The sequence below is a fragment of the Thermobia domestica genome, chromosome 11 (genome assembly GCF_964235325.1).
Source record: "Thermobia domestica chromosome 11, izTheDome1.hap1.1, whole genome shotgun sequence".
In the NCBI taxonomy this organism is placed as follows: Eukaryota; Metazoa; Arthropoda; class Insecta; order Zygentoma; family Lepismatidae; genus Thermobia; species Thermobia domestica.
Genome location: NC_137464.1, coordinates 265,638,784 through 265,656,292, shown reverse-complemented (window position 1 = coordinate 265,656,292; position 17,509 = coordinate 265,638,784). Strand labels below are relative to the sequence as shown.

At 34.4% G+C, this 17,509-nt stretch overlaps 1 protein-coding gene across 2 annotated transcripts in view; it reads left to right on the top strand.

Annotated features, from left to right (window-relative positions):
• Ttc26 (tetratricopeptide repeat domain 26) overlaps nt 1–17,509 on the top strand; it is a 61,310-nt gene that overhangs the window by 35,376 nt on the left and 8,425 nt on the right. For both annotated transcript variants that reach the window (XM_081732280.1, XM_081732281.1), the window contains 5 exons: nt 420–612; nt 1,604–1,759; nt 9,034–9,144; nt 12,412–12,609; nt 15,271–15,379. In XM_081732280.1, the coding sequence (XP_081588406.1) occupies nt 420–612; nt 1,604–1,759; nt 9,034–9,144; nt 12,412–12,609; nt 15,271–15,379 (767 nt within the window). The remainder of the gene's footprint in view (nt 1–419; nt 613–1,603; nt 1,760–9,033; nt 9,145–12,411; nt 12,610–15,270; nt 15,380–17,509) is intronic.

Sequence of the window (17,509 nt, the reverse complement as noted above, 5' to 3'; positions counted from 1 at the left end):
TACAGCTTAACGTGGGATTTGAACTACATACCCACGTGGGAACTCACCGTGCAAAGCTAGAAACAATTCTTAGTGGGTAAAAGTATAAAACAAAATTGTAATGTATCACAACCCTTTCATGTGTGACCATATACGGACAAGTTAGAGAATAAGAAATGAGCACACCCTTTACTCTGGTACTCTAAAACAGTGATATTTGCGGACCGGCAGAAACAAAGAATTTTTTATAAAGCAAAAAAACAGAAAAAAAGTCAAACTACTTTTGAGTATTTTTCCTATTCACATTGTGTTGCACACTTGCTTGTAGATAATCGATATTATATTTAACAGCTAAACTGGTATAAATAATTTTGAATGAAATTTGTAATTTTCTAGAATGTGTAATTTTTTTTCCTTTTTCAAAAATATTTTGTTTCCAGGGAGTACTTAGCGTTGAACGTGTACGTGTCTCTATGCTATTATAAGTTGGACTATTACGATGTGTCTCAGGAAGTATTGGCTGTGTATCTGCAACATTACCCTGACTCAGCGATTGCCATCAACCTCAAGGCGTGTAATCACTTTCGTTTATATAACGGGAAGGCTGCAGAACAGGAGTTGAAGTCTCTTATGGTAAGAAGCAACAAAGTCATGTTATAGATATCACAAATTGCCTCTAGATAATTAGGTGTTTCAGTGATTATATACATCAGTCCGTAATGTATTTGATCCATAAAAGTAAGATATACCTTAGAAAATTCCTATTCTTGTTTACGAAATGTAAGTATGTTAAAGCTAAAGTGTAGTCATGAACAATTCTTTGTCTCACTTTCATCTAATGCAGTCATAAGTCGCTTTGAAAGTCAAAAATATAGTCTTCAGAATTGAAATGTACACTATTCGACAGTTAAGTAATGATAGTGATTTTATTGTAGCTAAACAGTGAATGCAATGTGTAAACCAATATGTGTGTTCGAAACAGTAATTCTACCACTATCACAACCACTATTCTCCAGATATGTACCCCTGCGACTATTTTGTTCCATAAACTGAAGTTACCATTAAAAGAATTACTTTTTGACAGTGTTGAAGATATTCATGCAGCTGTGACAAGGGCATTACGGAACATACCACAAACTGAGTTACAGAGCTCGTTCTACTACTTGAACGTGGTTGTGCCACTCACTGTATGGACGCAGGAGGGATATACTTAGACTAATAAACAGGCATTAGTACATTATCTTTGTTTGTTTGGCCATAATAAAATCAGTCTCATTACCTAATTGTCGGACGGTGTATCCATTATTGTCATTTCATAGGTAAACAAAAGATTTGTCTACGAGAAGAAAGAGTAGTAAAAGAGTATAGTCTGCTGTCGGCGTAAATAATAATAATGAAATAAACAACTTTAGGGAGGATATCTGAAAAGTTGTGGGCAAATTTCTTAGTTGTATTATGCGGCCTTTATATTTTACTGTTTAGCTCTTAATTTTTATTTCACTTAACTTTGTTAGTTTTGAGAAAGGGTCGCGGTTCAATCTGAAACACAAAGTTAAATTCAGTTTCAATGGAGTATCTACTTTGTATCTTGAGATAATGCTTTTTTTATTTCCGCCCATTCCAGGATCAGAGTTCATCATCATTCAACTTTGGCCATGACCTAATCCGACACAATCTGGTGGTGTTCAGGGGCGGAGAAGGCGCTCTTCAGATTCTTCCTCCGCTAGTAGATGTTATTCCTGAAGCCAGGTTGAATCTCGTCATATACTATTTACGACAGGTATCTTTGTTTTAAAATTATTTTTGTATGATATATTATTATTATTATTATTATTATTATTATTATTATTATTATTATTATTATTATTATTATTATTATTATTATTATTATATAAATGTATGTATGTATGCATGTTCTAACATAACTCTGGAACGCCTCTAGCAATTTTCACCAAACTTGGTACACGTATTACTTATAGTCTAGAAAAGAGTACTGTGGGGATAAGACCTCGTAGCAGTGGCGGCTTGTGCCACTTATACTTAGGAGGGCTGCATAAAATAAAACACCTTATTTAGAAATTAATTCCATACGATGGTCCTTCCTTGTAGTAAACTTTTCGATAACTCTATCATTGAAGTTAGGGATCTTTTCAACCAGGGATCCATCTTTCCTTTTCTATTGATAACATGGCAACTCTTTTAAGGGTAGAAGAGCATCATTCAGGTTCACTTGTGGTTAGGAGCAGCGTTATGAATATTTTCAAAAGTTTTAGCACTTCAGAAAAAGTGGAGGCAAAACTGTTGCTTATAATATACTGGAGGAAATTTACAGCACCTCCAAGTTTCCTGATCTCTTCTCTTACACAAACTACACTAAGTTCAGCATAAAGTTCATCTTTATCAAAAACAGGAAAGAGCTCTGTACATTTATTAAAGATTTTTGCACTAAACTGATTAAAATTAGATTTCTGCAGAAGTGAAGATATAGGTACGGTAAGTGATCTGTAAAATGGAAGCGCAAGTTTACTTGGTTTAAAATAACGTCACGTTTCTTTGGCTGAGGCTGCTCTTGACTATATATTTGAAACAGTTCTCTTTATAGTAAGATTTAAAGCTTTCCTGGCGGCGTATATGATAAAGTTCTTCTCGGGCAATCAGCCAGGTGAAAACTGGTGGATAGGCCAACGTTTCGAGAGCTGTCATCGTTCTCATCATCAGGGCAATTATATCATCCATAATTGCCCTGATAATGAGAACGATGACAGCTCTCGAAACGTTGGCCTATCCACCAGTTTTCACCTGGCTGATTGCCCGAGAAGAACTTTATCAATTCTCTTTATGTTTTGACTTTAGGTTTCGGTGTCATCCTTTTTTTTTTTTTTTTTTTTTTTTTTTTTTTTAATAAATAAGTTTTAGTAGTGACGGCAGATAAATATGACTGAACTTTTGGTGCATCTATATGATGACTATGTAGCTGTTTATGTAGAATATCTAGATGTTACGTAACTAAATGAAAAAAAAAAAAAAATAGCCAGAAACAAAATTCTTCATTCAATAAGTATTAGGGTATATCTCTATCACTACAAGGCAGACGCTTCATTTATTGTTGTAGTGCTTGAGGTCTCGGATTCTGGCAAAATTTGGAAGCATTCTTTTAGTTCTTCCTGCTTTTCGTACATCAGATTAACAGCCCTAGATTTTTAAATTTCATCTGGTTGGTCCACCACTGGGTATCCGCTTTGCAAAACAGGAATCTAAAACTGCTGTTCTGTTATGAGAGCGAGAAAAAAAACAGGATAGCAGAAAGATTAGAAAAGAATATTCTGACTTTAGTGTTTTGTCTGATGGCTCTTTCCATTACAAAGTTTAAATTGATGAGCAAAACAGTGCACAAAATAATCGTTAGGACACACATCTCTCACTTTGCCCTTGACTCCATTTATAACACCACTTACTACAGATGTAACGTACCGGTAACGGTACATTGATTTTTTTCTTTTTGTTATTATTCTGTGGCACCCGTATAGTTAATTAGTGCAGCATTGTTACCGTTGATCTGTTTGTTGGAGTGTTATTATTGTTAGGTTAATATCCCGTTGATTCTTTCTTTGGTTTACTATGTTTGCTTTTGTGTTACTATTCTTAACCTATGCCGTAGGCAACTGTTGACTTGCGACTATTTGCGTAAAAGTAAACAAGCCAATATACGTGATGTTACTCTCGTAAATTTTAGGATAAGGTTACCGCGATAATATTGACATTGGCGAGTTTATACTAAATCTGTACACTAAATAGCGTAAATCAGTAAATAAGACTTATATAAGATGCATATAGGGGAGCATACAGAATTATAATATGAGTTGCATTATAAACCAAATCTGTTAATAATAAATCAGTAAATTGGATACATTGTACATTATATACAGTGTAAAGTTTTATAATATTCCAAGGCTTACCTGTTGCGACTACGTTCACGGTTAATATCGGTGTTGTGCAGTAGTATCTTCGTACTAACAAGGCTTGAGCCTTGTTGTTATAGGATGGTTGCTGCTTTTCAATAGCACATCATCGGTGCGTGTTGGGATGGATGACGACAGTTGCTATTCAACTATCAATAACAAGTATTACGTTACTCATTTGTTTTAGGAAGCTGTGTCTGCTATTACCAGACCCAAATAAGTGAGTGAAACGAAATTATGCTGAACGTTTTTAGAAACTTAAAATTTGACAGAAAAAGGGTAGGATGCATTTTTAATAATAATACTAAGATATACATGGTTAAAATAACGAATAATTCGTAGGTGTTCCAAAATAATTAGAATACATAGTTACAGTGTGCGAGTAGTTATGTCATGTATAGAAGAAGAAGAAGAAGAAAAGATGTAGTTAGCGGAAGAACGGTGGTAGGAAACTCCTAGAATTTTTTTAAAAATATAAGATGGGAAATTAATACGTGCGGACTTAAACTTGTGACTAAATTGTTATTTTGGCTGAACCTGTGTCATATTTTGGTCTTTAAGGAGTTTCCACTGAAATTTAGTACCTTAACGTGTTTTTAATAAAGCAACTGATGAAGCAATTTGTTCCATGTCAGCCATGTTGATGGGGACAAGAAGTTAGTAAACGCAGGAATCAAGCTATGAAGGGGGGGGGGGGGGTCCAACAATGAAGGAGAGGAAATCAGAGTCGGAATCTCGTTCGTATCAGGAATCCTATGTCTACTGGTAATCGTATTTGCAGTCCAGGTAACAGAATTTTCTAATATTTACTTATCAAGAGGTCGAAATTTGCAGTCCAATATGGCGCCGATTGAGCTACTATCATAAGGTTACCGTGGTGATATAGTGCATGTATATTTATGACTATAATATCAATTCAGTTTGATATGCAAATGTCGAATATTAATATGTCTAGCTAAATTAGTATTACGTCACGCATCTTATGCATCTCCTAGGAATATTTTCACTTCGTTATTTCTTTTAGAGTATGAAATTCCTTTGTTACATCTTCATAACATTTTGGTACTGATATGAAAGCAACATCGAACAAAATGTCTTTCCGTTGTTATTATTCTTATTAGCTAGGACCAATATAGTCTTCGTTTCGTCACATTGGAGAATGATTGTTTTATATATAATTGCCTGAAGAAATCGTGGAGAATATAAGTTAGTTAGCCTCATGTACGCGTTTAAAGGGAATTCAGCTTCAGTTTGCTGCCCTTCCTATAGGAAGACTGACTTGTAATTATCGTTCTGGTTAAATTAAGGGATGGTGATGATCAAAAATATAAATATTTTGTCTCCCAAATGTACGTCTTGACATGTAGAATGCCAAGAGTGCGTTCCATAGTTATGTCAATAGTCTGTCACGTAAATTTTTTGTTTTCATTTGTTGCTGCATTTCATATGTATATATTTCAATAGATCATCATGAAGTAGTAGTTATAGTGTAATGGGATGTGTCATGGTTAAGTCTAGTAGCCAGAGATGCTTAGATATTAGAGAGCGGTGCATGAGTCAAAGATATTCCATGCATAGGTGACAAATATAGTTAGTTTTTTTTTTCATTATTTTGGAACGTCTAATATTGTAATCGGAGAGTGGTTAGAATGGATCAGCCCATATCGACTTTCGTTGTTTATTAGAGGGATTTAAATGTGATAAGTCAGTCTTAATTAGATTCCGTAGATGGCTACCATTTATAATACTAGAATAATGAAAAGTTCCAATGTAAATGGTCCAAGTAAATAACAGAAGCCAAATAATAAAACTAGTCGAATTTTATTGGATTGTAATTAACTATATTGAATGATACATTCAAAATTTGATTACAGACTGAAATTTTATAAAAACATTAACGTGTATGAACATTAATTTGGAAACTATTGTAATCTATTAAATATTTCTGATGAAATTGATAATGACTTTCTTCGCCCTGGATATTTAGATTGATGTAGTCCATGAATTGTAACAGTGATACTATCTGAAAGCAATAAAAGCAATTATTCAAGTTAATATTATATTTTGAGTAAAACAGTTCATTGTATCAGTTCTTTCCTTGCAATGATTAGTTGCGCGTTTTGGGTTGAATAAGCAGAGAATTTTTTTTTCTTTCTTCAAATTTGGCTACACCAGTTAGGATATTGTTTATTTATCATGTCTTGTTTTTCTTTTATGACGTAAAACCATGTTTCCAAAAATAGGCCTTGCCCATTCATGATTTATAAAACGATTTTTTTTTTAAAAGAAACAGAGCGTTTACAGATGCGCCATCATAGCTTTGGCCAGTAAGAAGGCCACTCATAAAAAAAGAAACAGCCTACTCTAAAAGAACTGCAAAAAAATCTAATTGTATAGTTTCTTATTTTATAGATTTTTTCATTTGTCTTTTGGGAACACTGATACAGAAGATAAAAATCACAAGTAACACCAGATCACTCACACGACACCACGCAAATACTTAAAGAATTAAAGAATTAAATGTAATTACATCTGTTGCCTACTAGAAACATTTCGCCAGCAGACAAACAAACAAACCCCAAACAACATAAGTATACTCAGCCTTGCTAATCAAAGAAAGGGAGATTATGCGACTCGAAGCTAAAATCAGAAACTAAAGTTTTGTATAGGATTGGCCAGGGGATATTTCCCTGGAGTTGGCAAGCCTGAATATACGTACTCATCGCTGATCAGAGCAGACGAACACAAAATGAGAAGAGTATGCTTGCGCAAACTGTCAAGCATCCGAAAGGACTACATGTAAAGCAGTCCACGCGTTACCAGTAAAGACATGCTAAAAAGAGGAGGAAGTGGAATCAGAGCATCGTAAGAAAGGCCAGGCGAGATTGTACTGATAGTCCCAGGGGGTGAAATGGAACAACAAATTTGCTTCAAGGAGGTGAAAAATTGAACAACAAAACGCGCGTAAAAGGACATAAAATATAAAGATTGATTATTAAGTCTCGAATCGGAAATATAGCATTACGTTGGGCCGCCGCTGCCTCCTAGCACACCTAGGGGGGTGGGAGGGGATGACGTATAAAGATGGCTGAGATGCATTTGTAAGTTGATAAAACGCTAGAACAAGTGATTGAAATTACATGGAGACTGCGCTGGAAAATAGAGGACAACTACACTTTTCAGGTTTCGTAGAAATAAAATGTCTGTATGCGTTTTTTTTTATTTATTTATTTACGGCCAAACTGCGTTTACTTTCCGAATTATTCTCGTATATATCCATTCAGGAAGTTATGAACTAGCACAACATTGTATTGACATCTATTTGCAACAGTTGATTGAGAATGAATCATTTCCAGCCATTGCGTTCCTCATTTGCCTATTTGACGGTTTGTTGCAGAATATTTTACTGTTTCTAATTGAGCCAGCGTTCAAGTCATTCTTGTCGGATTATACGTATTGTATGAGGAATACAATATATGTTTATCTTACTTCTATGTTTATCTTAGATAACTATCTTACTTCTATTTTATCTTAGATAACTATCTAGGGTAACTATCTTAGATAACTATCTTACTTCTATTTTATCTTAGATAACTATCTAGGGTAACTATCTTAGATAACTATCTTACTTCTATGTTTATCTTAGATCCTAGATAACATATCTATCTATGTTTATCTTATTTCTACCGCTATCGTTCATAGGTGCGAATTCAATGAAATTCAAAGAATGAAAAAGTGCGACTGGGTCATGGATGAATTTGGGTAGACAGTATACAACAAATGCTTTTTCCATACACCGTCTGCAGACCGTCACATTGTTTACATGACTTCTACAGAACTACCATTCTGGTTGGTCAATCCATTGTCTGTATAATAAACATCTGTAGAGTTAAAGCTCCCTCGTGAGTGTTTATGGTTAGCGTATGCTCCTTCGACCGATGTGGAAGACCTAGGATTGATTTCCGGCCGAGTTATGAAGTCAGTGTAACAAGAATCGAGAATTTGCTGAAAATAGAAAAATATAAATAAATTAAATTAAATTAAAAATAAATAAAAATAAATAAATAAAAAATATGAAAATCAAAATCTTCCGCCTCTAGTTTCAAATTAATAATTAATAAACATATAGATTACATATAGTAGCTTACAAACTGTTGTAACACCAGGTACAGATATACTATTTTAGAACAACAACTTGATTAAAGCTGTCATCATTATCATCATAGGTATTCTGCCATTATTGGCAGGTCTCTTGCCGCAGCTGAGAAGCTTCCATGCTCCATGATCCTCTACTAACCTTTTCGTCTTCATGTATGATCTTGCTGCTTTTATATCGTCCATTAATTGTAACCTCCTTCGCCCCCTCCCTCTCTTTCGTGCCACCATACCATCAAGCACGTCCCTCATGATACTACTTCTTCTTAGGGAATATCCCAACGAGTTTCTCTTCTCAATAACATCTAAAAGTGTTGTTTTCTCCCCCACCATTCTAACACCTTTTTATTCATTTTCCGCTGAACCCAACTAATTCTGTCCATTCTTCTGCTGAGCTCCTAGGTGGCTAAGCGGTTAGCGTACGCGCCTTTGGCGGTGGGAGACCCGGGTTTGATTCCCGGCGGGAGCTCATGTGGTTCGGATTCCACGTTAATCAGTAGGCCCCGTCTCATATAGCCTCGCTGCTGAAATGGACGTTAAACTCAAAATCAACTCATTCTTCTCCACACCCACATTTCGAAAGCTTCGACTCGTTTTTCATCATATGTTTCCGCCCTATACAGTTCAACACTTCACACGAAGCATTTTATGGGTCTTTTTCGCAATTCTTTATTCAGGGTCCCACAAAATAGTGTTTTCTTCCTCCTAAAGGCTTCTTTCACAATTTCTATCCTTGCTTTTACATATAAGTTATAAGAAATTCCATGTAAGTGAAAAAATTGGATAGCAAAAATGAACATAGCTGAGAAAACGGGAAACAACAATTAGAAAATGAAAAATATAAAAGTAAAATGTGTAAGAACGAAGGAAAAACACACATAATGTAATGGAATTCTTTTACACGTATTTATCAATTTACGAAATTCCGGTTTGTTTGCAGGATGAGATCAGAGAAGCCTACCAGTTAATCAAAGACCTGGAACCTGCAGTCCCTCAAGAGTATATTCTGAAAGGTGTTGTTAATGCTGCAATGGGTCAAGAAAATGGATCGGTAAGTATATTTTATAGATAGAACGTATATTACGAGCAATCTGAAAAAATATGTTAGAGATTATTTTATAATTACGTCTTATTTTCGGGAAAACACGATAATATTACTTTTTATTGCAATTGCCACATAATGTAGTGTGACTAAACTTATATTTAAAAAAAAAATCTTTGTAATTACTCTGAAGAACTTAGCAAATCTTTGAGTCGCTGAAATTATAAGTATTAACACTTGAGACTTGTTTACGTAGATTTTTATAAACTGGTACAGGGTGTCCACAAAGTCTCTTTACAAGTGCAGTATTTGATTTGAAAATTAAATTAATAGACACATGTGAAATTATTATAAAATGAGAAGTAGATATTCAAGTTTTGTGCTTCATTTAATACGCCTCTATCAAGACAGTGCTCGATGTCACGTCATGTTCTCAGCAGCGTAGCGTCATTAATATTGACAACGTCATCAGCAGTGTTTCTTTCAGAAAAAATGTCCCGGGGGCACACTTAATATTCGGAGGGGCACATATTTTCACAGATTCGGTACTATTTATTATTATATTATAGACTGTTATTTTGGTCTCCTCCGAAGGGGAGAAAGTGCACCCCAAAAACATGTTTGAAAGAAACGCTGGTCATCAGTTATTTTTTGCTTCAGGTCACTAATGTCCTATATCTTTGTTCGATACGTGATACCTTTAATATAACCCCACAGAAAGAAGTCCAGGGAAGTGATATCTTGTGAATGAGGTGGCCAGTGTTGAAGAAAAATGTACCAATTGTAATAAATTTATGTTAGTTTAGACATTACTTCTATTTTTGGTAAAGAAGAATTTTTGGGCTAGTTTGCTGTGGAACTGGAGGTTTCCCTATTTTTTTCATTCATATATTATAATGGTTCATTGTTCATAATTATCTCTTAATCTGTTAGGAAGACCTTGATAACTAACATCTCACGAAGCACGCTGAGAGTGGTAGGACTATAATAGCCAATAGGAGCTCTCTGGCAGACGACACAAGTGAAAAAGTATAACATTTGAGGGTTTTGAAAATACTGTTTCTACCGAAAAACGTCCTGGGTCTGAGACCATACGCTGCACACTGGACTGAGCGAAAGAACTAAAAGTAACTGCGCAACCCACGTCCATCCAAATCACATCATGTATTAAAATGGGCATTCTTTAACCATAGCAGATGTTTATATAAGCTTTTGTGCTGTGGAGTTTGTTTTATTCTACAGGGTGTCTACTGACCTGGAAAACCTTGAAAACCTGGAATTAGCCTGGAATTTACTTTTGGACCTGGAAAACCTGGAAATAGCCTGGAATTGGACGAGGAACCTGAAAGTTTTAAAATTGTTTTTAAAATATTGTTTTTTGGGTTGGTATGGAATAAGTATTATATTTTTGTAAAATGCAAGAAAGTTATATACTAACAGTATAAGTTAAAAGCCAATAATAACTTATTCAGGAGAGACGAAGTTGAGAAAGAGGCAGACGTGAGCAGAGTGCAGGCGGTGAATGTTTTTGGAAAATATGTTGAGGGCACAAGAAGAGACTGAATAAGATTTTATTTGTTTGGCATGGGCGTTGTGAATAACAGTGGCTACAAAAAGAGCTAAATTAGTCCCCGATGATGAAAGTAAGGTAATTGAAAAAGTTAAATTTCATGATCTATTAAGTTTGTGTCTTAAGAACCTACATTTCAGTCAGATTTTTCTTTTCATGTTGTCACTTAAAGAAACTATCACTTGCCATATGCATTCTCTAATTATAACCAGTTTTTGTTAAGAACTATATAAAATTGCATTAACTTATACGTGTTACAATAAATGTCACTCTACTGAATAGATCTGAAAAATAAAGGAAAAATAAACCTTGAAAACCTTGATAAAACCTGGAATTTGAAAATGAACATTTAGTAGACACCCTGTTCTAGTACTTCGGTAATTTGCCTTGTGTATGTAACTACCAACATGTAAGTATGTAAGGCATAAATATACAGCAATTAAATTCGTTTGTGTTATTTATAAATAGTCAAATTTTGATTAACAGATAGTGTTCTATGTTAATAGTATGTATGTATATTGAATTTTCTTGTTTTCGTGGAATAGTATTCTTTCATCCGGGATCTTCTCTGGAAACATTATCATATTAAGGTATCTCTAGTGATTCGATTCCACAAGATCTCACCTTTGCTCTATCCCAGTGAAGGGTTTCTGATCCCAGATTCTCAGATTGTGTGTGTTCAGTTTCCCTGAAATATGGAAGGTTGGCTCATCACTAAACCAAACTAGAATGGGAAACGTTGCATCCATAGATATTTATTCCAGCATCTTAACTGCAGATTCTTTGGATTGGTGTACCATTTGCTTCGAGCCCCTGTAGAAATTGCACGTGCTAAATTTTTTTGTGCCATGCACGAATTGACAGATATGCCGGTGGATGTTTTCAATACTTAGTCCTGTAGTTTCGCCAAGTCTGCATGTCTAATTTTGTTTCAATGAATCATGACACATGTTGTGCCCCTTCTTGAGGAGCGCCCATATTATAGAAATTTGTTCAGCAGTATTTCGTTCGTCAACAAGGTAAATGAAATTACACAAATACAATGTGATTACAAGCTTTGATACCGAGTGAGTACATAGGACAGATTGATTGGCATATCTTGTTAAATTGCCTTTGTATTTTTTTTTTTTATTTTTTTTTTGGTAAATATAGAGGAACTTTGTGAACACCTTGTATTATTATTGATTTATTATCTGCTACTGATAGGTAACAGGATTAGGATTAGGAGTTAGATTTCTGAGATTTTGGCAGATATGGCCATGTTAGCTCCATCACGTATGAGGGATGACGTCCTTCGGCGAGCACACTGCCTGAGGAAGTGGGTTAGAGGAAAAAAATGAGGAAGGGAGGAAGCGCCTTGGGACCATTGGGTTAGGTACCATCCCGGCATTTGCCAGATGTGAATGAGAAGAACCCAGGAAAACCTCACTCAGGATGGCCTGCCTGAAAAGGCTTTTACACTTTTTCGACAGAACGTCCCGACCGGGAATCGAACTCGAGATCGCTTGCATCAAAGACGAGAGCATTAGCGACTACGCTTCGTAGGGCCACTGATAACTAACAGAAAGAAAGAATAAGAAATTTTTCAGTATAAAGTTTTAAGAAAATTGTAAGAGAAATAAAATATTCATGTTTAAAGTGATTTGATAGTATTTTGGAGTACACTCTGAGAGATTTGAATTCTGTTAATGAACTATTATTTGCAGCGTGAGCACCTGAAAATCGCTCAACAGTATTTCCAGCTCGTTGGAGGCAGCGCCAGTGAATGTGATACGATCCCCGGAAGACAGTGTATGGCCTCTTGCTTCTTTCTGCTTCGACAATTCGACGATGTATTGCTGTACCTGAACTCCATTAAAAGCTACTTCTACAACGACGATAATTTTAATTTCAATTATGCTCAGGTAATATATTGCTGTAGTTGTAGTTGTTTTAAAATTCGTATCTAGTGCGAATCGTAAGAGTGAGGAGGACTGGTGTACTTGTAAGGGCAATTCGCAAGAACCAAATGAATCCAAGAATCAGAGTTAAAAAGGATATACGAGATAGAAAAGGCTACCACGTTCAGGATTCAGGGTATGAGATAGTGAAACTTAACCCTTTTAATTTTTTTGCTTTTTTTTTAAAAAAAAAAAGTAAATTATAGATTTTTAGTCAAGCAGCTACAGTATCATCCTTATTTATCCTAGGAGCCTTTCAAATGGTATCATTCACATTTCCCTATCATGCCCCTGAGATGGGAAATTTTGAGAGAAATCTGGATTTTTTCTGATTTTTTTTTTTTTTTTTTTTTCAAATTTTGAGCCTCTCTGGACCCTCCTTGTGTGTGTTAACGCACAAATCTCAAAATCAACTGAAAAGTACTAAGGGGAGTACTAAATGTGTGTACAAAATGTCAAGCTTGTACCTTGAATAGTAAGGCGGGAAAAAATATTTACCAATAAGCCCCTCAATGCCCCAGATTACTCATAAAGACCCGGATGTAATATAAACATTTCCTGAGACATACCTATTCATCCTAGGGTCATGGTTCTTACATAATTCTCTTCAGAATATAATAGACTTTCAAATGGTACCATTCACATGTCTCCATCATGTATCTGAGGTGGGAAAATCGCGGATTTTTTTTGTTAAAATATCCCTTTTTTTATCTTTTTGCTCCTGTGAAATCTAAAAAAAATACTAAGGGGTGCGCCGAATGTGTGTGCAGAATTTCAGTCTTCTAGGTGCAAAAGTAAGTCCGCCAAAAAAATAATAAAAATAGGCCTAAAATTCATTTGTTTCAAGTTATGACGTCATCACACCCTATGTCTCGACGCAGAAAGTCATGAAACCATACGTAACGTGTACTACAATGCCTCTGTGCTTGAAAAAAAAAATAAAAAAAAGGGAAGTAAAAAGCTTTATTGGTATTTTTTTAAAATCTAATAATGAAAATACTATCCTAGCCTAAAAATAGGCTCTAAAGTCTTGAAAGGGTTGAAGCAAAATGTAAGATTGAACGAAAGTATTAAAACATACACAGAATAATAAATTAAAATTAAATTAGTAGTAAACGTGGTTGCTTAAGTGAAAATTCGTACTTTATGTTGAAAAATTATTGATCAAATATTGATATAGAAATCAAATCATCTTTTAAGGAAACAATCTGTTTTTTTTTAGTATCGCTCAGACCTATGTATATCTTTCGTTTGATGATGTTGATCACTAAAGAATGAAATGTTCAGTTTGAAGTTACAATGTTGCATATGTGTTTGTATAAGTTTGCTGCAATTCATTGCATGTGAAAGTATACTAGTAAATGTTCTTTCTCATTCTTTAATTTTAAAGTTTTAAAAGCTTTTTTTAATTAGGTAGTTTTATTCGTAAGAAACAATACATTATCTATTTTCATAAAATTTCGTTATCCTAAAACTATTTCACTGTTACTACTTCCTAATAGTAAGAGCAAAATTTTCTTTTTGAGATGTTACCAATATAAAAAGATATGAAGAATTAAGGGTCGTTGAAAGTTGACCATCGCTTTCTTATGTACTATATTAACGAATGCTTCATTACTTCTATATGACAGACCCTGATTCCTTGCGCGTAATTATTATCCTTTGCAACGCATTTGGTGCATGCACAATAGTGTAAACAAAGATGGCGGCAAGCAGTGTGTCAGTTGCTGTCAAACAGGTGTGTATATATTGAAATTTCTTGTGAAGAAGAAAGTAAAATCTGTTGAAATTTTGTAGTATGTTCAGCAAACGCTGTCACGGGCAACAGTGTACAAATGGTGTCAACTGTTCAGTGAACGACGGGAGCTGGTAGCAAATGAACCGCACGGACACATTCGCCAAACAGCAGTCATTCCAGTGAATATTGCGCATGTTATCCTTGAAGACCTGTTGGTGACGCAGCGCATAGAGTCAATATCAGCATTGGCAGTGTAGATATATTTATTCACAAATATTTTCTCTTCCGTAAAGTGCGCGCGAAATAGGCGCTCCGATATTTATCATTTGATTAGATAGCAACACGTTGATCTGTGAATAATACCTGAATCGGATCTGTGAATTGGTTTAGCGCCCAGTGATTTCCAGTTGTTTGGTCCTCTTATAGTGGACCATTTGGACGGGACGCACTGCCAGACGAAGGAGGAACTCAGGAAAGCTCTTCTGCAGTGGTTACGACAGCAGCCTAGTTCTTTCTACGCGAGAACCATCAAGGAGTTTCCATAACGATGACAAGAATGTCTGTATGTTCAGGAGGAATACTTACATAGTTTGGTGGTTCTGTGTATGTATATTTCCTATCTAGAAATACAAATCTTGGTCAACCTTGAACGATCCTTGTAAAATCGATTTGACAGATCAACTGCATCTGGATTCATAGTAGATTCATTATGATTTTTTCGTGCTCTCATTCATTATTTTTGTTTACTTATACTGATGTTAATATCTATCATCATCTGACGGGAAATTGAGATTCGCTATTTTTACGCTCTAGCTTATTAGGAAAATGAATGGCGTTTTTGTAAGCGGTGTTTCATAAGTTTTGTATTGGCATTGTCTTGCTTACAGGCGAAGGCAGCTGTTGGAAGTTATAAAGAGGCTGAAGAAACGTTTTTATTAATTCAAAGCGAGAAGCTCAAGAATGACTACAGTTACATCAGCCTTTTAGCCCGTTGCTGTAAGTATTCTTTCTGTCTAGGAACAAATGTGACTCTGTAGTTGAATACTTTATTTTGCAAAGGATATAAGTGCGATTACATGTTATGTGAGGCGCAGGGGACAACATCGTGTTTGTGGGTTGTCGATAAAATTTCGTTTCTCCCATATATTCATTTTATCAATTCGTACACTACCATGTACTTGAATATTTACGGTTCATCTTCAGAGCATAAAAATTCTTTCGAATCGAAGATGATTGATTTTGTTGATTAACATGGTTTAGTGTAAAGTGTGTACTTAAGAGGCTTTGATCTTTAACTCCCTTTTAACATTTTAATTCCTACTCTCTGCTTTCTATCGCTGTAAAATCTACGTAATGAAGTATCGTCTTTCACAGTTGTTATTTGATTACTTCTATAATATCAATGAACAATAACTACTTGACTCATAGCACTTTCCTTTTTATCTTGACAGCAAGACATAAAAATACTGATATTTATAAAAATCAGAACAAAACATCCTAAATTTCAGGAAGCGTTTGGAAACTGTTCTTTCTCCTTTTAATAGCATATAAATATCCATACTGTTCTCTCTCCTTTTAATACCATTTAAATATTTATACTGTTCTTTCTCCTTTTAATACCATCTAAATATCCATACTGATCCTTCTCCTTTTAACACCATTTAAACATCCATACTGTTCTTTCTCCTTTTAATACCATTTAAATATCCATACTGTTCTTTCTCCTTTTAACATCATTTAAATATTCATACTGTTCTTTCTCCTTTTAATATCATTTATATATCCATACTGTTCTTTCTCCTTTTAACATAATTTAAATATTCATACTGTTCTTTCTCCTTTTAACATCATTTAAATATTCATACTGTTCTTTCTCCTTTTAATACCATTTAAATATCCATACTGTTCTTTCTCTTTTTAATACTATTTACTTATCCATACTGTTCTTTCTCCTTTTAATACCATTTAAATATTTATACTGTTCTTTCTCCTTTTAATACCATCTAAATATCCATACTGATCCTTCTCCTTTTAACACCATTTAAACATCCATACTGTTCTTTCTCCTTTTAATACCATTTAAATATCCATACTGTTCTTTCTCCTTTTAACATCATTTAAATATTCATACTGTTCTTTCTCCTTTTAATACCATTTATATATCCATACCGTTCTTTCTCCTTTTAACATCATTTAAATATCCATACTGTTCTTTCTCCTTTTAACATCATTTAAATATCCATACTGTTCTTTCTCCTTTTAACATCATTTAAATATTCATACTGTTCTTTCTCCTTTTAATACCATTTAAATATCCATACTGTTCTTTCTCCTTTTAACATCATTTAAATATTCATACTGTTCTTTCTCCTTTTAACATCATTTAAATATTCATACTGTTCTTTCTCCTTTTATCACCATTTAAATATCCATACTGTTCTTTCTCCTTTTAACATCATTTAAATATTCATACTGTTCTTTCTCCTTTTATCACCATTTAAATATCCATACTGTTCTTTCTCCTTTTAACACCATTTAAACATCCATACTGTTCTTTCTCCTTTTAATACCATTTAAATATCCATACTGTTCTTTCTCCTTTTAACATCATTTAAATATTCATACTGTTCTTTCTCCTTTTAATACCATTTATATATCCATACTGTTCTTTCTCCTTTTAACATCATTTAAATATCCATACTGTTCTTTCTCCTTTTAACATCATTTAAATATCCATACTGTTCTTTCTCCTTTAACATCATTTAAATATTCATACTGTTCTTTCTCCTTTTATCACCATTTAAATATCCATACTGTTCTTTCTCCTTTTAACACCATTTAAATATCAGAAAACAAGAAGCAACTGAGTTGGTGGGAGAAGAAGAATATTGTCAGACTTTCTCTTTCCTATAGAACTCATTTTACGTTGTCATTTTATATTTTCTACATTTTTGCTTAAGTTCAGGATGTAGCAATAACTGTCTTATATAAGATTTGGGTGTCTTTTTGACAGTAGTGTCAGATAATAATTTTTTATGTGAAACCAGCACAACCCGCTGGATCACCTATAGAAGGTGCAGAGAGCTAGATAGCCCAGTGGGCGGTGGGAGCAGCGTGTAACACTAA